Source organism: Sebastes umbrosus, chromosome 10 (genome assembly GCF_015220745.1).
Source record: "Sebastes umbrosus isolate fSebUmb1 chromosome 10, fSebUmb1.pri, whole genome shotgun sequence".
In the NCBI taxonomy this organism is placed as follows: Eukaryota; Metazoa; Chordata; class Actinopteri; order Perciformes; family Sebastidae; genus Sebastes; species Sebastes umbrosus.
The window spans coordinates 34,438,491-34,461,203 of NC_051278.1; the positions used below are offsets into that span (position 1 = coordinate 34,438,491).

The 22,713-nt window shown below is 43.1% G+C and overlaps 1 protein-coding gene across 1 annotated transcript in view; it reads left to right on the forward strand.

The window, feature by feature from the left end:
* piezo1 (piezo-type mechanosensitive ion channel component 1) overlaps positions 1 to 22,713 on the forward strand; it is a 175,050-nt gene that overhangs the window by 87,740 nt on the left and 64,597 nt on the right. The window contains 13 exon segments of the mRNA XM_037781514.1: positions 161 to 309; positions 2,067 to 2,225; positions 4,728 to 4,834; positions 7,746 to 7,912; positions 9,291 to 9,467; positions 12,119 to 12,244; positions 12,477 to 12,677; positions 12,939 to 13,143; positions 14,850 to 14,954; positions 15,116 to 15,272; positions 16,531 to 16,774; positions 21,186 to 21,282; positions 21,632 to 21,797. Of these exon segments, the coding sequence (XP_037637442.1) occupies positions 161 to 309; positions 2,067 to 2,225; positions 4,728 to 4,834; positions 7,746 to 7,912; positions 9,291 to 9,467; positions 12,119 to 12,244; positions 12,477 to 12,677; positions 12,939 to 13,143; positions 14,850 to 14,954; positions 15,116 to 15,272; positions 16,531 to 16,774; positions 21,186 to 21,282; positions 21,632 to 21,797 (2,060 nt within the window).

Below are 22,713 nucleotides of genomic sequence, written 5' to 3' on the forward strand. Positions count from 1 at the left end.
GGCCTACATACCACCGATTCCCTGATTCAGGTTCACTGTCCTTGGGACAGTTTTGTCTTAAACACTCAGACGCCTCTTCAAACTGTTGTAGTAATTTGCATATTTTAAAATAAATGCTAATTCAAATCTCTTGTGTGATTGACTTGTTCTTATTTCCCAGGTGTACTACTCTCTGTGGAGACGTCTGTTGAAGCTCTTCTGGTGGCTCGTTGTGGCCTACACTATGCTGGTGCTGATCTCCATCTACACTTACCAGTTTGAAGACTTCCCTGGATACTGGGGAAACCTTACTGGTTTTACAGAAGAACAGTACGTCCATCTATCCATCTATTTTCTTCCGCTTATCTGTGGCCGGGTCGCGGGGCAGCAGGCTTAGCAGGGAATTCCAGACGTCCCTCTCCCCAGCAACGTTTTCCAGCTCTTCCTGGGGGACCCCGAGGTGCTTCCACAATGGAGGCTCTGAATAAGGCCCACTCTGATTCCATGTCCCCATCGTCCCCCGGGATGTGCAAGAAATTCTTCCAGTGGTGGGAGTTGAAGTCCTCACAGACAGGGGCCTCAGCCAGACATTCCCAGTTCACCCTCACTATACGTTTGGGTTTTCCAGGTCTGTCCGGTAGCTTCTCCTGCCACCTGATCCAACTCACCACCAAGTGGTGATCAGTTGACAGCTCCGCTCTTCTCTTCACCCGAGTGTCCAAGATATACGGCCGCAGATCTGATGATATGACCACAAAGTCGATCACTGATCGTTGACCTAGAGTGTTCTGGTACCAAGTACACTTATGAACCACCCTATGCTTGAACATGGTGTTTGTTATGGCCAATCCATGACTAGCATAGAAGTCCAACAACAAAACACCACTGGGGTTCAGATCAGGCAGGCCGTTCCTCCCAATCACCCCCCTTCAGGTTTCTCCATCGTTGTCCATGTGAGCGTTGAAGTCCCTCAGCAGAACTATAGAGTCCCCAGTCGGCGCCCTTTTCAGGACGCCAGCCAGAGACTCCAAGAAGGTCGGGTACTCTGACCTTCTGTTTGGTGCATAAGCACAAACAACAGTCAGAGACTTCCTCCCAGTGACTCGTAGCCGCATAGAGGCGACCCTCTCAATCTCCGGGGAGAACTCCAACTCAGCGGCGCTCAGCCGGGTGCTCGTGAGTATCCCCACACCCGCCCGGCGCCTCTCACCCGGGGCAACTCCGGAAAAGGCGATAGTCCAGCCCCTCTCCAGGAGTGTGGTTCCAGAACCAGAGCTATGCTTGGAGATGAGCACAACTATATCTAGTTGGTACCGCTCCACCCCCCGCACCAGCTCCGGTACCTTCCCTGCCAGAGAGGTGATGTTCCACGCGCCAAGAGCCAGTCTGCAAATGCCAGGGATCCGCACGCCTAGATCCCCACCCTTGCCTGTTGCCCGACTCGCATTGCACCCGACCCCAGTGCCAATCCCTGTGGGGGATGGGCCCACAGGGAGGCAGCCCCATCATGCTTCTTCGGGCTGAGCCCGGCCGGGCCCCATGGGGGCCAGACGCTCGCCGGCGAACTCTCCTCCCGGGTCTGGCTCCAGTTGGGGGCCCCGGTCTCCCTTGTCCGGGCGAGGTTACTTCAGTCCGTTTGGTCCGTTTCAGTACGTTCAGTACGAACAGTACGTTCTTTTACAAAAGATGGAGACTGTCTAGTGTCCTCCTCTAAACTTCTGATACTTCTCTATATACTTCTCTGTATTCTCTTCAGCTGTAGACCGGCTCTGCTGTCAGGAATTTGCAGATTTTGATTTCTATATTAAATAGAAAGTTCTGTAATATTTAAACATTACCCCTGCCTAAAAGACTATTCTAACATACCACAAAACTCCCCAAGCATCACTACAAAGCACTACAGGACAAAAATACCCCGTTGGATCCTTAATAACCCTGTATTCCTTCCACTCTATGAGCAATGTGTGCAGTTTTACTACCTGAGTCCAGATTTTATGTGTGGTAACACAGTAATTTAGGAATAAGAAAGATAGAAGTTTAGAACTGCAATAATGAAGGTGTAATCGTGCCCCCCCTGTCGTCCTCAGGCTGGCAGCGATTGGTCTGGAGACGTTTGCTCTGTCTGAACTCTTCAGCAGTATCCTGATCCCTGGCTTCTTCCTTCTGGCCTGTATTCTACAGCTGCACTACTTCCACAAACCCTTTATGAGAATAACTGACCTGGAGCATGTTACACCTATACACAGGTAACACAGCCTACACACCTGTCCTGTTTCATATTGCTAGACAGTGTTGTGGGAGGGATTTAAATCACATCTGCAGGGAGATCTGGAGCATTATTAGATCAGGAGGAGGGCAAAGGAGAGACCTCAACCACACACACCTTCTCCTTCTCTTGTTAATCACTCTGCTACCCAGTACGACCCACAAGCTTTACATCAGGGTTAACTAGTCACCACATAACGTTTGACTAGACAAATGTATGTATATGCCCCTGTGTTCAAGACAAGTCATCAAAACTACCATAATGTTTTACAAGAAGAGAAAAGAGAGGGATTTTTGTATAAAAATACTGTAACGAATATACAGTATATTTTAAGAGCTAGAGGAACAATTAATACAGAGACACAGAAAATGTTTTTATGCCTCCACACCGGCGACATTCTCGTGAACGCCATATCTTAGGAACACCCTGAGGGAATTTTCTTCACTTTTGGCACAAACATTCACTTTATATTATTTATTTTATTAGTTTATTTGAAAGGGACAATACATATGGGCATTGTTACACTTAATTAAAGTTAAACCGATGCAATATATATAGGACTTCTAGCCATAGCTAATTTGCAGACCTTGTCCCTGGTTAGGCTTTTATTAAAAAAATAAAAAACATATATAATACAACATCATACATACTGGACAGTGCTGGCGAGCTACATCAATTCCGATAGTTGTATTATCACTCTTTCCATCCACCACTATTGGTTTTGTGTTATCAGTCCTACTTGTATTAGCTATTACAGCTGCTAGGCTACTATTGTGGCTGTTTCTCTCTCTCTCTCTCTCTCTCTCTCTCTCTCTCTCTCTCTCTCTCTCTCTATCTCTATCTCTATCTCTATCTATCTATCTATCTATCTATCCCCCCATCCGGTCTCGGCAGATGGCCTCCCACCCAGTGCCCGGTTCTGCTCCAGGTTTCTTCCCAGTAATCGGGGAGTTTTTCCTGGCCACAGTGCGCTTGGTGGATCTTGTTGGGTCTCTAAACTATGGTGTACGGTCATAGACCTGCTCTATATATAAAGCGTCTCGAGATAACTTCTGTTGTGATTTGACGCTATACAAAAATAAATTGAATTGAATTGAATTGACATAAAATCACATATTACAACATCGTACATTACAATCAATTTACATATGTATGTTCCCAATCAATAATCAGTGATTACAGGTTTGATTTAGTTTCAGCCAGTGTTTCACCTTTTCATTAAACTCAAGGATAAACTGATTTGATTTTGGTGGTCAAATGTCTAGGTCAATGTAACCTCACAAAACACAGTTTTGGCCATAACTCAATAATTCATACGCTAATCATGATAATTTATCACAAATGTCTAACAGGATAAAATGATGAAGTGATGACATTTTGGACAGACATGGATGTAAACAGACACCTGACTGGTTGGCGGAGGCATACAACCGCGAGGCCCTAATTCTAGATTTTTTTCTATTTCATGTACTTTAAAGAAATTCCTGAAGGTCCTCTGGTGGTGAAGATAGTGATCTATCTACGGAGAGTGAAGAGAGCAGCTGATTATGCTGCAGATCAGTCACTGTGTCGCCAAGTCATTAATTTAAAATATTATACAAATATGGAACTAGTGAATGAACCCAAGGATACCTGATGTTTCCCTAGAAATATGTTTAAAGCTAACGCAAACCCTTCTAGTATAACAATGCAGGACAAACAGAAATGACCACTACATTACATTGACTAATAAAGTCACTCTAAGAAAGTTAAGAAAATGCATATGCACTAAACAGGCACTGTATTCTCCTACTTATCCAAGGCAATATTAAAGGTCCCATATTGTAAAAAGTGAGATTTTCATGTCTTTTATATTATAAAGCGGTTTTAAGTGCTATATAAATACTGTTAAACTATCAAAACACTCAAAATACTGAGAAATACACACAGCCCATATTCAGAAATTGTGTGTTTGAAACAAGCCGTTAGGATTTCTGTCCATTTATGATGTCACAAATATACAATATATAGACCATTACACGGTTTTAAATGTAAACATTCTAAATGTGTCCCAGTTTATTTCCTGTTGTAGTGGATGTAAATAACATCAGCTGACAGGAAGTAAACATGGACCCAAGCTGTTGCCTAGCAACGCAATTCCGTTGCAATTCTGTTGAAATGCACTAAAACGGAGCGTTTCTGACAGAGGGTAAATACAGGTTTATTCAGGCAGATTGTGTGAGGAAAATAAAGGTTTTTTTGAACATTACAGCATGTAAACATGTTCTAGTAACACAAAATACAAGTATGAACCTGAAAATGAGCACGATATGGGACCTTTAATCTAATCATTGTGAAATTAATTTGGCTTATAGCCACAGATGAATATTTATATTTAAACCTCTACTTTTTGTGGTGGTATTTCCTCATCATGTGTTACCTACTGTAGGAGTTCCCTGGGATGTTTCCCTTTGTATGAACTAATGAGACGTTGTGCCTCCAGGAAGAAACCCAGCGGGAGGACTGAGCAGACTGGCTCTGGTGATGTGGGAATGAATTCTGAAGAGGAAGACCTGGTGACTAACGTTGATGAGGAATCTGAAGACGAAGGTGACAGTCTGCATTAAAGACACATTTTTACAATTCACGTGTTGGTTATTGACACACAAATTAGTAATTATATTGTTCCCATATTTATGATTCCAAACTACTTACTGACACCATTCTGAACTATTGCATTCTGCAAAGTGGGAAAATAATCATTTTTATGCAGTTTCTCTCTCTAGACCAATGCCACGCCTCATTTAATGCTTAATATTGTACTTCTTAGCAGCATTGCATGGATCTTTGCATTATGAGAGAAATACAGTGTGAAAACTTTGGACATGAAAATTCTGAACATACCTGCTTCAGCTTTCTATATATTGTGTATTTTGATGATGGCACCCAGTTTCCTGTGAGACTTCCAGTTACTCTATAGTCATATAAAGTCGTATAAAGTGTCATGTGTGTCATGCATAAATAATCTGCCCAGCCCAAACAGGCTTACAAGACACCATTATTTAAGATAAGATAAGATAAAATAAGATGAACCTTTATTAATCCCCGGAGGGAAATTCAGGTGTCAAAGCAGCAACATCAGCAAACAGAGTGAATCACAGGGGAGGTAAAGGTATACAAACAATTATAAAAACAATAATAGAGATATAAAAGATACAGAGTGAATGGGTGAACACAGTGTATGCAGTCCGTCAATAAATAAATGTAGTATGTGCAATAAATACATGTAATATGTAAATGTGTGCAGTCTATAAAGTGGTATATAGGATGTATAGTGTAAGTAAGTGTAAGAGTCCAAGATGGTTGCAGATAGTGCATGTTTAAAGGTAGATAGTGCATGTTTAAAGGTAGATAGTGCATGTTTAAAGGCAGATAGTGCATGTTTAAACTTCTTAAAGTCCTAATAGTTCTCATATGGGGGTCAGCCTTGGTTGTGGAGCCTGTTTAGCCTATTTAGAAAATAAAGAAAAGACAAAGGCAGAAACCAGAGTAGCAGTATAAATTACAAATAATACTGAACAAATAAACCATCCTGACGCTTTTTCCAGACTTGAGAAACAAAAGTAGCCGACTTATTAACATAAAAATTAAACAGCCGTTAAATCCATTTTGTCATCATCCGAGCACCAAAACATTTCTGGATTTTAAACAGACATTTAATCTAAAATAGAAGTTTGTAACTCATCATAGTATGGACAATCCAAAAGGAAATGTGATTCATTTTCAACTTCTCCTAACTTGCATACTTCACACAACCTGTTGTCCTCCGGGATGTTTTTAAATCTACCGACTTCACGGCCAGAGGAAGGATAACCTAGGAAGGATAACCTAACCCTAACCCAGAGGAAGGATAACCTAACCCTAACCCTAGAGGAAGGATAACCTAACCCTAACCCAGAGGAAGGATAACCTAACCCTAACCCTAGAGGAAGGATAACCTAACCCTAACCCAGAGGAAGGATTACGTATCCCTAACCCTAGAGGAAGGATTACCTAACCCTAACCCTAGAGGAAGGATTACCTAACCCTAACCCTAGAGGAAGGATAATCTAACCCTAACCCTAGAGGAAGGATAACCTAACCCTAACCCCAGAGGAAGGATAACCTAACCCTAACCCAGAGGAAGGATAACCTAACCCTAACCCTAACCCTAGAGGAAGGATAACCTAACCCTAACCCAGAGGAAGGATAACCTAACCCTAACCCTAGAGGAAGGATAACCTAACCTTAACCCTAGAGGAAGGATAACCTAACCCTAACCCTAGAGGAAGGATAACCTAACCCTAACCCAGAGGAAGGATAACCTAACCCTAACCCTAGAGGAAGGATAACCTAACCCTAACCCTAGAGGAAGGATAACCTAACCCTAACCCAGAGGAAGGATAACCTAACCCTAACCCTAGAGGAAGGATTACGTATCCCTAACCCTAGAGGAAGGATTACCTAACCCTAACCCTAGAGGAAGGATTACGTATCCCTAACCCTAGAGGAAGGATTACCTAACCCTAACCCTAGAGGAAGGATTACCTAACCCTAACCCTAGAGGAAGGATAATCTAACCCTAACCCTAGAGGAAGGATAACCTAACCCTAACCCCAGAGGAAGGATAACCTAACCCTAACCCAGAGGAAGGATAACCTAACCCTAACCCTAACCCTAGAGGAAGGATAACCTAACCCTAACCCAGAGGAAGGATAACCTAACCCTAGAGGAAGGATAACCTAACCCTAACCCAGAGGAAGGATAACCTAACCTTAACCCTAGAGGAAGGATAACCTAACCCTAACCCTAGAGGAAGGATAACCTAACCCTAACCCAGAGGAAGGATAACCTAACCCTAACCCTAGAGGAAGGATTCCTGTTCTCAACTGTGCCACTAAAGACCTCTGACTCCTCGATAAGTTTGCTAGAACATCAGATTCAGTGCAAAAATTATTGATTTTAATATATGTCGTAATTTTGGTTTTAACAATATATCTTTCTTTTAAGTAACTTTTTTCTAATTGTGTTCATGTTGCATGATAAATTATTATTATACATATTGTAATTCAGCTTCCTCAAAAACGGCATAAAGTTGTGTAGCCCATGGAGCATTATGTGATTTCTACCAAAGAAAAACCTTCTTATTGATCCTGTATTCTGACATATTAAGCAAACAATTCAACAGTCTTATCATTTCACATTTTCGGATTATTGAACCAGGAATCCATCCCATAATCACTTCTATCTGGAAGAAAAGAACTGATAAATGAAAATGGTTCTGAGAACATTTTCTATTTATTGACTTTTGATGGTTTCTAAGTGAGCACACTCACACAAATGTTTCTTAAACTCTCATGGACTGATATCTGTTTTTCTGTTTCTCCCATCTGCCCCTCACCCTCTCACTCTCGCTCTTAATCCATCCATCCATCCATCCATCCATCCATCCATCCATCCATCCATCTCTTCCCTTGCTCAGTGGAGCTGGTGCCCAGTAAGTGGGGTCTGGTGATGGACAGGTTACTGGTTCTGTCTAGAAGGTTCTCTGACAATCTCACCAAAGTCCAAGTGTTTCTCTGGAGGCTTCTGGAGCTACACATCTTCAAGATGGTGGCCTTCTTCTCTGTCTGGGTTTCACTTGAAGAGGTAAAGGCGGGGGGGAACGTGTGTGTTTATGAAAGGAGTGTTGGCAAAGAATTCATAAAACACTGTACAGCCAATCAGATACCTCTAATTCTGTGTCTGCCCCAGTCAACGATGCTCACTTCTATCTGGAAGAAAAGAACTGATAAATGAAAATGGTTCTGAGAACATTTTCTATTTATTGACTTTTGATGGTTTCTATGTGAGTACACTCACACAAATATCTACAGCTGTAGAATGTGAATCTACACCGATCAGCCATAACATGATGACCACCTGCCTAATATTCAGTAGGTCCCCCTTTTGCCGCCAAAACAGCCCTGACCTGTCGAGGCATGGACTCCACTAGACCGCTGAAGGTCTGCTGTGGTATCTGTCACCAAGCCGTCAGTAGCAGATCCTTTAAGTCCTGGAAGTTTCGAGGTGGGGCCTCCGTAGATCGGACTTGTTTGTCCAGCACATCCCACAGATGCTCTATCGGATTGAGATCTGGAGAATTTGGAGGCCGAGTCAACACCTCCAACTCGTTTCCATCCACATGATGTAAAAGAAAACGTGATTCATCAGACCGGGCCACCTTCTTCCATCACTCCGTGGTCCAGTTCTGATGCTCACGTGCCCATTTTAGGCGCTTTATGGCGGTGGACACAGGTCAGCACGGGCACCCTGACCGGTCCCCATACACAACAAACTGCTCCTCACTGTGTGTTCTGACACCTTTCTATCAGAACCAGCATTAACTTGTTCAGCAGTTTGAGCTCCAGTAGCTCTTCTATTGGATCAGACTACACGGGCCAGCCTTCGCTCCCCACGTGCATCAATGAGCCTCGGGTCTGACCCTGTCGTCGGTTCACCGGTTTTCCTTCCTTGGACCACTTTTGGTAGGTCCTGACCACTGCAGACCGGGAACATCCCACAAGAGCTGCAGTTCTGGAGATGCTCTGACCCGGTCGTCTAGTCAGCACTATCTGGCCCTCGTCAAAGTCGCTCACATCCTTACGCTGGCCCATTTTTCTGGTTCCAACACAAAGTTCAAAGTTCAAAATGTTCACCTGCTGTCTAATATATCCCCCCCACTGCCAGGTGCCATGGTAACCAGATAATCCATGTTATTCACTTCACCTGTCAGTGGTCTGAATGTTACGGCTGATCAGTGTATATGAAAACCTGCTAAACTACAGCGTCTTAGACGTCTTGGACTGACCACTGGATGAGCAACTTTCATGGAAATGAATGGGGCACTATTTTAGAGCTCTGTATCAAGTAACAGTAACAGCTTGTTTTGGTGTCAGCCTGAAAGATGAGTGATCTGCACATACACAGTATATCATACTTGACATGAAGCTCTTAAACATGTCGTCCTATTTCTGTTTCCGTGTAGCCGTCTGTGATGAACCTGGTCCTGGTGGTGTTGTGGTCTCTGGCGATGCCCTACAGTCGCTTCGGGCCCATGGCCTCCTGTCTGTCTACGGTCTGGGTGTGTGTCATCATCGTCTGTAAGATGCTGTACCAGCTCAGTGTCGTCAACCCTGTCGAGTACTCCAGCAACTGTAGCCTGGTAAGACACACACACACACACACACACACACACACGCTCACACACGCTCACACACACACACACACACACACACACACACACACACACACACGTTCTGCATCAATAATATCTGTTCCAGCAGGCATGATGTCATATTTCAATTTGTCATTACAGTAATATAGATAGATGGATAGATGGATAGATAGATGGATGGATGGAAGGATGGATGGACGGACGGACGGATGGACGGACGGACAGACGGACGTACGTCTGTGGCTCAGAGGGTAGAGCAGGTTGTCCACCAATCGGAAGGTCGGTGGTTCGATCCCCGGCTGCTACGGGTCACATGTCGATGTGTCCTTGAGCAAGACACTTAACCCCAAAATTGCTCCCGAAGGCATAGCCATCGGTGTGTGAATGAGTATTTAGATTAGATTCTGATGTGCAAAGTTGGCACCTTAGTAGCCTCTGTCATCAGTGTATGAATGTGTGTGTGAATGGGTGAATACTGACATGTAGTATAAAGCGCTTTGAGTGGAGGGAAGACTAGAAAAGCGCTATATAAATGCAAGTCCATTTACCATTTACGTAAGGAATAGATAGACAGACAAATGTACATGTGTGAGGTGGACATAGAGTATTAGTTTTATGTCCCATCACAATGTGGAACTACTCTGTTAAAAGTAGAAATCCTGTGTTCACGGTTTAGTGTCCCCTGGAAACGTCTGCTCTGTAACTCAGATCCGTCTCAGTCTACTGTGCTGCTTTTTTGTATTTGCAATGTGTTTGGTTGTTTTCTCACTTTGCAGCGTTGTTTTATTATTTTATTTTATTTAACTTAAAAACATACATACATACATAGCCTGTAAAATATTATTCCACATAAAACTATAAAAGTACCACAGCAAACTACACTTAAGTTAGGACAAGAACAGGAGACAATAACAGAAGTAGAGCATTATACATAGAATATATTCTATCTATGTGACATACTGTATAGTATATAAACTACATAATACCACAAATTAGACATGTCATATAGTATATCACATTATTTTTTCATGTTTTAATTAAAGGGACTGTTTGTAACTTCTTACAGGTATAAATCAATCTGGGTCGGTGTCCCACGTGCGCTCGCATATGCGAGCGAGCGTGTGGCTACACTGTTCAGACGAGACTCCAACACAAACTACACGGAAACACCAAAACCTCTTGGTTGTATCTAGTGAAGCCCGTCTGTTAAACAGTGTTGGCCGCGGTCGGAGGACGCGGGGGAGACCGTAGCTTTGGTCCCCAAGACCGGAGTCTCTGCTGTACTCTGCTCCTCTGCCTGCCTTCACTCACTCACACACCGCGCTCGTTCACGCTATTTTGCCCCATGCTCACGTGGATGCGTGCTTACTCCACACTGCAAAAGAGTTAGTTTAGCTCTGAGAATATCTAGTGAATGTACAGTGGACGTTTGTGCAGAAATAACTTCTGCAGCTCCTCTAGACCAACAGAGGTTTTCCGTGTCTTGTGAAGTGACGGGGCTCCGCAGAGAGAAACGTTATCGTCTCCGACCGGGTGCCGGTGTCTCCCCTTTTCCCTACGGCCGCGGTCGGGAGGCGGAGGCAGGAAAAGCCAACACTAGGATCAGCATTGATTCATGGAGAGACCTTGGTCTGGTCAGCTAACATTACTGCCAAGCAGCTGAAATATAGAGTGATATTGTGCTTTTAGCTGACGTGTGTCTCCTCACTGTGTTGAGTGATGCTCCTTCATGTCTATGTAGAGTGAGCACAAGCCCGAGCAACAGGACGCTGACTTTCGTTGACTTAACGGCCACAGGTGTCGCTGTTCACAAGCATTTCTGATTCTTACAAACAGTCCCTTTAACTGGAAATTGTGAAACACTTCAGCACATCAGGTTGTCGTAACAAAAGGGCCCCATATTTTCATGTAGATCTCTTGCTTCCTATCCACCAGCTGGTAACAGTGCATTTCATAGGAGAAAATTTGAGATGTTTTGTCCATTTATTCCTTCACTGACATCTCTCCTTCCAGTGTCGCAACACTCATCATCATACATCCAGTAAGACGTGCCATTCTGCACCAGGACATCTAGAGGGCATTCAAACCACTTCACTTAGGCAAAGCACTGGTCCCTGTACCGGTGAAGCAGTCATCACTGTACTGATGAACACGTGTAAGAGAGTGGCACAAGTAGCATCACATCTCCAACACAAGTCAGAGCTTCTGAGTCACATCTGCATTTCCCTTGACACTTTGAACCACAATCCAATAATTCCCCCCACACATTTCTCCAGTTATCTGTTTCCCTATGTCCCTCTCCCAGCATGTCTTAAGGCCTTAAAGATGTGGGTGGTTGAAACTCCCTCAGAAGGTTATAAAAACCGTGGTAGTTGTCTAAGGCGTGCCAAGATACAACTCCACAGCTGCAAGTACTTCCAAAAACCCTTATATCTGCACAGCGGCGATGCACAGCGGCGATGCACAGCCGCGATGCACAGCCGCGATGCACAGCCACGTGGCACAGCAACTCCCCTGTCAAGAATTACACCCATCCTCATCTGGTCACCCTAGATAGTCATGTGACCAAGTGGGAACTGGAGTGATAAAGTGTTGATTGACCTGCTTATGAATTTGTTTCTTTCGTCTCTTCGTCTCAGCCTCTAACAAATGAAACCAACCTGCTACCAGAAGAGATGATGAACTCCTCTCTGTATAAGGAGCCGGTGGATCCAGCCAAATGGTTCGGCATCAGGAAAGATGCCACAGTCCTGGGATACAGCAAGGTATACTCAATATTAGATATTTCAATAGATGTCTCCTCAGTGAATGGCGTGGCTGCAGTAAGAATACTACTGTATCAGGTTTATGAAGATGTGATATAGAAACACAGTGTACTGTATGTATACTGTGTGTTTTCTCTAAAATATAGATCAAATAAATCTATGGATCTGAATATGATACCTGAGGTTCAGTACCAGAACTCATTGAATCAGTGTCCTGAATGTTTTTTTACAGAACCATTTAATAGTGCTGGTGTTGTTGGTGTTTGAGGCCACAGTGTACCGTCACCAGGCTCACCACTACCGACAGCTCCAACGATCCCCCCCCACCATCCGTGCTCTGTTCCCCTCCACCACCAGGGACACCTTAGACCAGGGCCTCATACCGTGCTTCAAGTACCTGCTCAACTACACCTTCTACAAGTTTGGATTAGAGGTAGCTGGGAGAGAACCGGGGGGCTTTTTGGAAAAGGAAATAAAAAAGAGAGTAAAGGAAGGAAAACAAGAGAACTGTTATAAAGTTTACATTGAAATATTTTTTATGAAATAATAAAATATTGATATAAAAGAAGATGACAGGCTAATGTGAGTTCCTCTTGTTGACTGTTCCAGAGCAAACAAGATAATCAAGTTGTAAAATAATTTTTTTTAATTTAAATTTATATAAATCTCCAAAAATGTATCCTTATTTTTACAGATTTGCTTCCTGATGACGGTGAATGTGATTGGCCAGCGGATGAACTTCATGGTGATAATCCATGGCTGTTGGTTGGTAGCCATCTTGGTGAGGCGGCGGCGGGCAGCTATCGCCAGGATCTGGCCCAGATATTGTCTCTTTCTGTCCATCTTTATGATCTACCAGTATCTCCTGTGTGTGGGCATACCGCCTGCTCTCTGTATAGGTGAGTACTGATACACAGGTAAATGTGTTTATATAGTATAGCTCCTTTCTAGTCTTCTGACCACTCAATTGCTTTACACATGTCAGCATTCACCCATTCATTCACCCATTCATTCAGCCATTCATTCAGCCATTCACACACTGATGTCAGAGGCTGCCATGCAAGGAGCCACTGATGGTTCAGCCTTCAGGAGCAGTCTGGGGTTCAGTATCTTGCTCAATATAACACACAACAGCAGTGTTCTCCTACTGTAGGGGTGCGGGTAGAGCACCTGTACTCTCCGTAAATCAATAGCACCAATATTGTTTATGGATATATTGTTTGGATTTTTAGATTTAGATTTTTATTTGTTTTCACATATAAAAAAGGTACAAGTAGAGATTACATAAACAACAACGAATGTAATGGAGAGGTGCAAAAAACCCTCAGTGGGGCTTGATCAGGGCACTCTCCAATGCATACCTAATCAATTTGAAAAGGAGAATAGATTATTAAAAAGGATGGTAAATGGACTTGCATTTATATAGCGCTTTTCTAGTGTTCCGACCACTCAAAGCTCTTTACACTACATGTCAGTATTCACCCATTCACACACACATTCATACACTGATGGCAGAGGCTGCTAAAGTTGGCTAATTTGGGGCTAAGTGTCATGCTCAAGGACACATCGATGTGACCCGGAGCAGCCGGGGATCGAACCACCGACCTTCCGATTGGTGGACAACCTGCTCTACCCTCTGAGCCACAGCCGACCCAACATGCATTCCAAAGACAACGTTAAATGGAATTAAGATTCACATCATAATATCATCAATAAAAAGTCATTATCAGTAAGTAATTTACAGAGATAATCCATATGGAAAACTTTGGGGAGATAAAAACAAACCTTTAACAGCTTTCTTAAATAGTTCTGGTGACAACTTTAAGAAATGAGATGGCAGAGCATTTCATATCACTGAACCTCTGTAAATGAAACCAAAGTGTAACTGAGATGTTCGACACACAGGAGGTCTGAGTCTGGAGTTATTTCGAGTCAAATAATTGTGGAATTGTTGATTAAAGGAATACAGTTGATGGAAATATGAGGGAAGGGTCCTGTTCAAAGAGCTGGACACAAATACAGCCATGTGAAGTTGGTTAACTTGATAAGCATTGAGGATGCTGGACTGGAAAAACAAAGGTTGAGATGAATGAGTTTGGTGAACACAGTTAATAATTCTTAATGCTCGTTTCTGAAGACGGAGAATAGATATTATATTTTATTATATATTATAATATTTACATTATAATATGCCCAAATATCCTGCATGCAATGTGCACTGCATTTCCCAGTTCATTAGATATACCTGTACAATCTAATGACATGTACAGCAGCTCTCCTTTTCTAGCCTGTAGTTTCTACCTGTGAAAGTGTCAAAGACTGTTTCAGTCTCTGGTCACATAGTGTGTGTACTATAGTGTACTGTATGCTTATAGTGCTCATGAGTACTTTTCAGTTCAGTACTTTGGTTACAAAGTAAAATCAGGACATATACAATGAATATTGTGCAAAGCAAACTTTAGATTAGGCCCCACATGGCATCATGTAGAACTCTGCTGAAGGTAAACTACTGTAGAAATTAATATTTATAGAATGGTAGACAAACTGTTGAACTGAGTGTCCCTCCTTCGACCTTCCTACCTGTCTGTCCTGTGTTGTCCTGTAGACTACCCGTGGAGGTGGAACACTCCAGTGTTGATCAACTCAGCTCTCATTAAATGGATCTCCCTGCCTGACTTCTACACCGTGCCTCACTCCAAAAACCTCATAGGTCAGTTTGTGTGCGTGCGTGCGTGCGTGCGTGCGTGCGTGCGTGCGTGCGTGTGTGCGTGTGTGTGTGTGTGTGTGTGCATTTTTCATTTATCTGTATCAACAGAAGAGTCTACTTTTGACAGATTGTCATGTGTTGTGTTGTTGTGTGTGTGTCCAAAGCGGACTTTGTGCTGCTGATGTGTGCGTCCCAGCAGTGGAAGGTGTTTGAGTGTGAGCACACAGAGGAATGGATGGTTCTTGCGGGAGAGAACACGGATGACCCTGAACCGATGGAAGGTCGACTGTTTAACCCTGCACCCAACTTCATCAACTGCAGGTAAACAGGCCTACAGCATCTGTCTGTCTGTCTGTCTGTCTGTCTGTCTGTCTGTGTGTCTATGTGTCTGTCTGTCTGTCTGTCTGTCTGTCTGTCTGTCTGTGTGTCTATGTGTCTGTCTGTCTGTCTGTCTGTCTGTCTGTCTGTCTGTCTGTGTGTCTGTCTGTCTGTCTGTGTGTCTGTGTGTCTGTGTGTCTGTCTGTCTGTCTGTCTGTCTGTCTGTCTGTCTGTCTGTCTGTCTGTCTGTGTGTGTGTCTGTGTGTCTGTGTGTCTGTGTGTCTGTCTATCTGTCTGTCTGTCTGTCTGTGTGTCTGTCTATGTGTCTGTCTGTCTGTCTGTCTGTCTGTCTGTCTGTCTGTGTGTGTGTGTGTCTGTGTGTGTGTCTGTCTGTCTGTCTGTCTGTCTGTGTGTCTGTGTGTCTGTGTGTCTGTCTATCTGTCTGTCTGTCTGTCTGTCTGTCTGTGTGTCTGTCTGTCTGTCTGTGTGTCTGTGTGTCTGTCTGTCTGTCTGTGTGTCTATGTGTCTGTCTGTCTGTCTGTCTGTCTGTCTGTCTGTCTGTGTGTCTGTGTCATTTATAAATGGTAAATTGATGGCTAATTAAACTTAGTTAATAGTTGTTTTATGCGTAACAAACAATGAATTGGTAATCAATAATGTTTACTAGTTATTAGTAATGCTATAACTTCTGTTATTTTATCATTCATCATTTATCAGATCATCGTTTGTGTAATATGAAATAACTAGTTTATAAATTCTATATTGTATCATAGTTAAGAGATGATAACAATTACATTCTAATTACATTAATATACTGTTTAACACTTTATTGTTGTACACATTACAACATTTTATATACTATATGAAGTATTTGTTAATAATTACCAAATGATTTGAAAACCTTTAAGAAGTTGTTTGTAAAACATCTATAAACATTACATAGACAGATGGACCAGAAACTGATTACTAACCGTTGACAAAGTGTTAACTATCTATCTAAATAATGTTTATAGATGCTTTACAAAGTATTTATTAATAATATAATCTTTATAAGATCTATATAATTTGTATGTATGTTTTACAAACAGGTTTACAAATAATATCTTAAGCATTAACAAATACTTATAATACTTATACTTAGTAAACATTATTAATTATCATTTTGTTGTTTGTTAACAGTAAAATAACTATGACCTCAGTTTAATTAACTATGAATTTACCATTTGTAGTTGATGTTGTTTCTTTTCTCGTCCTCCTCCAGGAGCTACCTGGACATGGCTAAAGTTCTGGTGTTCCGTCACCACTTCTGGTTTGTGCTGTCGGTGGTCTTCATCACCGGGGCCACCAGAATCTCTGTGTTTGGACTGGGCTACCTGCTGGCCTGCTTCTTCTTCCTGCTGTTTGGGACCCAGCTGTTGGTCAAATCATCCAGGACCCGCCTTGCCCTGTGGGACTGTCTCATCATCTACAACGTGGCAGTCATTATATCGAAGAACATGTTATCAGTAAGTAGAACGCTCATCATCTGGTGCTTTAGTTTGCAGCTTTTTGTGGGCTCCTTAGTTCCTCTGTCAACCAATCAGCCATAACATGATGACCACCTGCCTAATATTGAGTAGGTCCCCCTTTCGCCACCAAAACAGCCCTGACCCGTGGAGGCATGGACTCCACTAGACCTCTGAAGGTCTGCTGTGGTATCTGGCACCAAGCCGTCAGTAGCAGATCCTTTAAGTCCTGGAAGTTGCGAGGTGGGGCCTCCGTAGATCGGACTTGTTTGTCCTGCACATCCCACAGATGCTCCATCGGATTGAGATGTAATGGAGAGGTGCAAAAAACCCTCAGTGGGGCTTGATCAGGGCACTCTCCAATGCATACCTAATCAATTTGAAAAGGAGAATAGATTATTAAAAAGGATGGTAAATGGACTTGCATTTATATAGCGCTTTTCTAGTGTTCCGACCACTCAAAGCTCTTCACACTACATGTCAGTATTCACCCATTCACACACACATTCATACATTAATGGCAGAGGCTGCTAAAGTGCTAAATTTGGAGGGCGAGTCAACACCTCCAACTCGTTTCCATCCACATGATGTAAAAGAAAATGTGATTCATCAGACCGGGCCACCTTCTTCCATCACTCCGTGGTCCAGTTCTGATGCTCACGTGCCCATTGTAGGCGCTTTATGGCGGTAGACACAGGTCAGCACAGGCACCCTGACCGGTCCCCATACACAACAAACTGCTCCTCACTGTGTGTTCTGACACCTTTCTATCAGAACCAGCATTAACTTGTTCAGCAGTTTGAGCTCCAGTAGCTCTTCTATTGGATCAGACAACACGGGCCAGCCTTCGCTCCCCACGTGCATCAATGAGCCTCGGGTCTGACCCTGTCGTCGGTTCACCGGTTTTCCTTCCTTGGACCACTTTTGGTAGGTCCTGACCACTGTAGACCGGGAACATCCCACAAGAGCTGCAGTTCTGGAGATGCTCTGACCCGGTCGTCTAGCCAGCACTATCTGGCCCTCGTCAAAGTGGCTCACATCCTTACGCTGGCCCATTTTTTCTGCTTCCAACACAAAGTTCAAAGTTCAAAATGTTCACCTGCTATCTAATATATCCCCCCCACTGCCAGGTGCCATGGTAACCAGATAATCCATGTCATTCACTTCACCTGCCAGTGGTCTGAATGTTCTGGCTGATCAGTGTATTTGAGTGGTCGTTGTAATGCAGTTTCAAAATTGTTAGAAAATGAATGATATTGTAGCATAGGTGTATTGAATATCAATATATATCTATATGTATGCATATGTGTGTATAAATGCCTATGTATACAAACGTTGAATTGAACATCTTGTACATGTACTGTTACTAACATGACATTACCCTGGCATAACACTCAAAGGTGTAACTACACATCCGGACTACGGCAGCTACAGAGAGACCACCGGAGACCACCAGACCTGTGATTGGTCAGCAGGGTTGGTTGGTTGTACTGTCTGATGGCGGTAGAAATCACTGAGAGAAGCTTAGCTGAATAAAGACGTTTCACTCCCACACATCAAACAAACGCAACTCACCTGAGATCCCTCTGCACACTGTCACCCCACAACGCACACATAGTGACTTTATTCAGTACTGAGGAAGGGCAAACCTTCCCTCTGTTACTGGTATCACAAAGAGGACTAGAAACCACAGAGGGGCGGCTGTGGCTCAGGAGGAAGAGCGGGTTGTCCACTAATTGGAAGGTCAGCGGTTTGATTGCCGGCCCCTCCAGTCTGCATGATGATTAAATTAAAGCTGCTATAAACAATATTTTATAATAAGATTGCATCAAATGGTGATGAGCCTGGCAATGCGGGACTGGATGCTGCGCTAGCGTCTGGTGGACGGCAGCAGGCAGAGCAGTCTGTGGCTGGGGGGTGGTTGGGCTCTCTAATAATGCTGGCAGCCTTCTTCCTCCACCGCTCGGTGTAGAGCTCCTCCATGGAGGGCAGCTCCATCCTGGTGATGTGCTGAGCAGCTTCCAACCACCCTCTGTAGAGCCCTGCGGTCGAGGGGCGGTGCTACCGCCGTACCGGCTGGTGATGCAGCCAGTCAGGAGACTCTGGATGGTCCACCTGTAGAAGTTGCAGAGTATCCTGGAGTCCATGTTGAACCTCCTCAGCCTGCCTGTCTAGGTGATGGTGTCTGTGTGGTGAGTCCAGGTCAGGTCCTCACTGAAGCTGCTGACTCTGTCCACCGTAGTCCTGCTGATGGAGACGAAAGCGTGTCCTTCTCACCGTCTCTTCCTGTAGTCCACAGTCAGAGAGGGAGGCCGTCGTCCGTCTCGTCGCCGTCAGCGATCGGGCCGATGAATGTGGTGTTGGAGCTGTGGGTGGTGCAGTCGTATGAACAGGGAGTAGAGGAGAGGGCTCCAGTGGGTCCAGTCCCAGGTCTCTTGGAGGGCACCGTGGTGTTGAATACTGAACTATAGTCATGATGTGTTCCTGTGGTCCAGGTGGGAGAGGGCAGTGTGGAGGGTTGGGGGGGTGATGGCGTCAGTCATCAGGCATGAAACATGTGGGGACAGACTGGAGCAGTGAGAGGGGGGATGCCATCAGGCCCAGGTGACGTGCATGGATTCATTCTTTTGAAGGATCTGCTCACATCAGCCCTGACTGACACAGTCACTAACACATATTATTAGTGACCCGGGGTCCTGGGGATCGACCTCCAGCCCCTAAGCCTGATGGATGGGTCTCTGGGGCTGATCAGAGTCTCTTGGGGCGGGTGGAAGAAGACCAGGGGTCCTGGGCCTTCTGTACCTCTTCAGCCAGGAGGTTGTTCTCAACGCGTGCATACTGTAGGTGTCCCGTCATCGCTGCATTTAGTCATTTTAATTTTGATGAGCATTCCAATTTATATTTTATTATTATTTTAATTATGCCCCGAATCTGCTGCTCCCCATCGGCTTTACGGAGCTTTAGAACAAGTTTCAGCTCATTAATTAGCTGTCCAGCTTACTGAGCTGCTGCTGTGGTTCACTCTCACCACTCTCAAAACGCCAGGCAGCTGTTAACAGTGAAAAAGCTTAATCTTAGTGTTTTAGGAGTCCTAAGGACTGCCTCTAACTTCTCTCAGACTGAGGACCAGGGTCTGAAATTAGCACCCGCAAAATGCGGGTACATTTTTGGCAGTGGCAGATAAAAGCCATCCGCCACTTTGGCAGACAGGGAAAACACTAGTGATGGAATAGAGAACCGTAGCTGTTTCTTGGCATCTCATGCCACCATGACTATGGATTCCTCTTATTGATGCACCGACAGCTACGCTGCACAATGACGCATACACACGCTGTGTCATGTTTCAGTTTGTTTGGGACCGGAGACACGGCGGAGAGAAAAAAAAAAAGCTCAACAGCGTGGCGCTACTAAACCTGAGGGGATGCACCATATTTTGACCTGATAAAGCGACACTGTGAACAACACACCTGTGTTGAAATCAGCAGGAAGAGAGTCAGTAACGTTAGCTGTTAGCAGCCGTTAGCAGCACAGTCCTGACTGGATAAATACCGGAGATACGAACGTTAACGGAGGTGACACTGAGTTAATATTATGAGACGTTCACTGTCTGCTCAGGAAAAATTAATATTGGGTGAAGGTAAATTACAACGTTATCATGATGTGTTCAAATGTAATCTCGTAAAATTAAGTTTTTGGTGAGAAACTTGAATAAATCCAGTTGTTAGGAGATGTTTTCACATCACTATAAAATAGATAAAAGAGAATTATGACCTGTTTAACTTCCTAACACTTGCTCTAAGCAGCTTACAATACATAATTAAAACTACTGATGCCAAGATTTTTTTAATCAAAGTAAATATTTAAATAATCAAAATCAGTTGTGTGTTTTTATGCAATCAACCACTATAGATGACAATAACAAAGTACAGTACAGTACTGTGTACACTACCCTCCCTGCCCCGAAAAATAAGGCTCTCCCAGAAACTACAGTGTCATTTGAAAACTGGAATTAACCATGTATATGTTTTTTATGTCAAATATATTGAACACTGCATGAAAACAGAATTAAAATGTTATTCCTTCATTTAGTGCAGAGATTTCAAAAGTGGCAGATAAACATTCTGAGTGGCAGACGGACCTGCCACAGTGGCAGGACGAGAAGAGAGTTAATTTCAGACCCGGGTTAGGACCTACTTTTTGGGTACAACTTCAACCCCAAAGTACTATAGTACCACTACTACTGTTGATAATATCACTCTATTTTTTAGGATTATGAAATGCCATTGTTATGGAGTTTGAAGAGAAATATACACACATGCACGCAAGTAAAAAAAACACTGAGTTGTGTATTTCTGTGTGTGTGTGTGTGTGTGTGTGTGTGTGTGTGTGTGTGTGTGTGTGTGTGTTTCAGATCCTGGCATGTGTGTTTGTGTTTGAGATGCAGAAGGGCTTCTGTTGGGTGATTCAACTCTTCAGCCTGGTCTGCACAGTCAAAGGATACTACGACCGTAAGTGCTTTAGTAATAATAATAATACACCACAATGGCCATGTATATATTAGGAATAATATTTATATCATTATGCAGAGGTGATGTATTATTGCATTGTGTTTCATACTGTATATTTTGGGATGTTTGGTAGTGATTTGTTATTAAATAGTACAAAGAGGATCCACCTTTTCAGATAATTCTGGAACTGGAGCTTTCAGTATTAGATGGCTGTTTTATAGCTGTGATAGTCGTGTCTGTGAGGTGACAGCATTGACACCTGAGGGAAGCAGTTCCAGACGGTTGTGTTCTGCAGAATACCTTTTTGTCTAGGTATGTGTCATAGAGTGTGTTTGTTTTTTCCTGACAGCGAAAGCAGTGAGTGACAAGACGTGCAGCCTCCCAGTAGAAGAGGCCGGGATCATCTGGGACAGTATCTGTTTCCTCTTTCTGTTGCTGCAGAGGAGGGTCTTCCTCAGTTACTACTTCCTGCATGTGATGGCAGAGCTGCAGGCTTCTGCCAAACAAGCCTCGAGGTAAGACACGACGAACTGATGCAATGCTAGGGGTCAGCAGGTTATTAAAGAAAACACATAATGGTGTTATGTTTAAAAATACTTCACATCAAACAATCTGAGAAATAAACTCATGTCCATAGCATGACCCTAAACTGGGCTGAGACATCACACATAAACCAATAAATAGGACTTCACTTTAACGTTTCAGTATATCAATAGTATATGTCACAAAATAAACAATGTTTTTAGGGCTTTCAATTGTATGTCACTGTCTTCCTCACTGAATGGCGTTAGCTCATGTTTGACTTAACTTTCAGTTTAACAAAATAAAGTGACATTTATTCTATTATATGTCCTGTCAAGTTATTGTTCAAATATGTGCAGTTTCCCAAATTGAAAGAGATCAAAACATCCATCCGAAGACTGGAACTGGAATCCACACAATGACAAACAGCTTTTCCTTTTTTGCTCTTTTATTTTGTAGGTTGAGTTGAAAGTTCAATTCATTTAGGAGTTATTATTAGCCATTATGTGAAAAACCTTTTAAATAGAAAAAAAATACAGAAAAGAAAATACTGTATACACATTATTACAAAATAAGTGTAATAAGAACAAGCAAGTTTTTTGAGACTTTGCAAAATTCATAAATCCTTATTTAATTTAATTCACACACTCATGTTAAATGCAAATAAGCAAGTGCCCACTGCTGCCACAGCTTTTGCCTTACCATAAAGGTAATATGTATATGTGTATTATATTATCTTATTTAATTACTATTTTTAATTATTTATTTAACCACAAAGTATTGTATAATTACGTTTGCGGTAATATTAAATCACGCAGTCATTTTAAACAAACATTTCCCATAAGCCCACATATGCTAAAAGCCTAATCACCTACTACTATTCATAGCTTTATTATGAACCTCTCACCA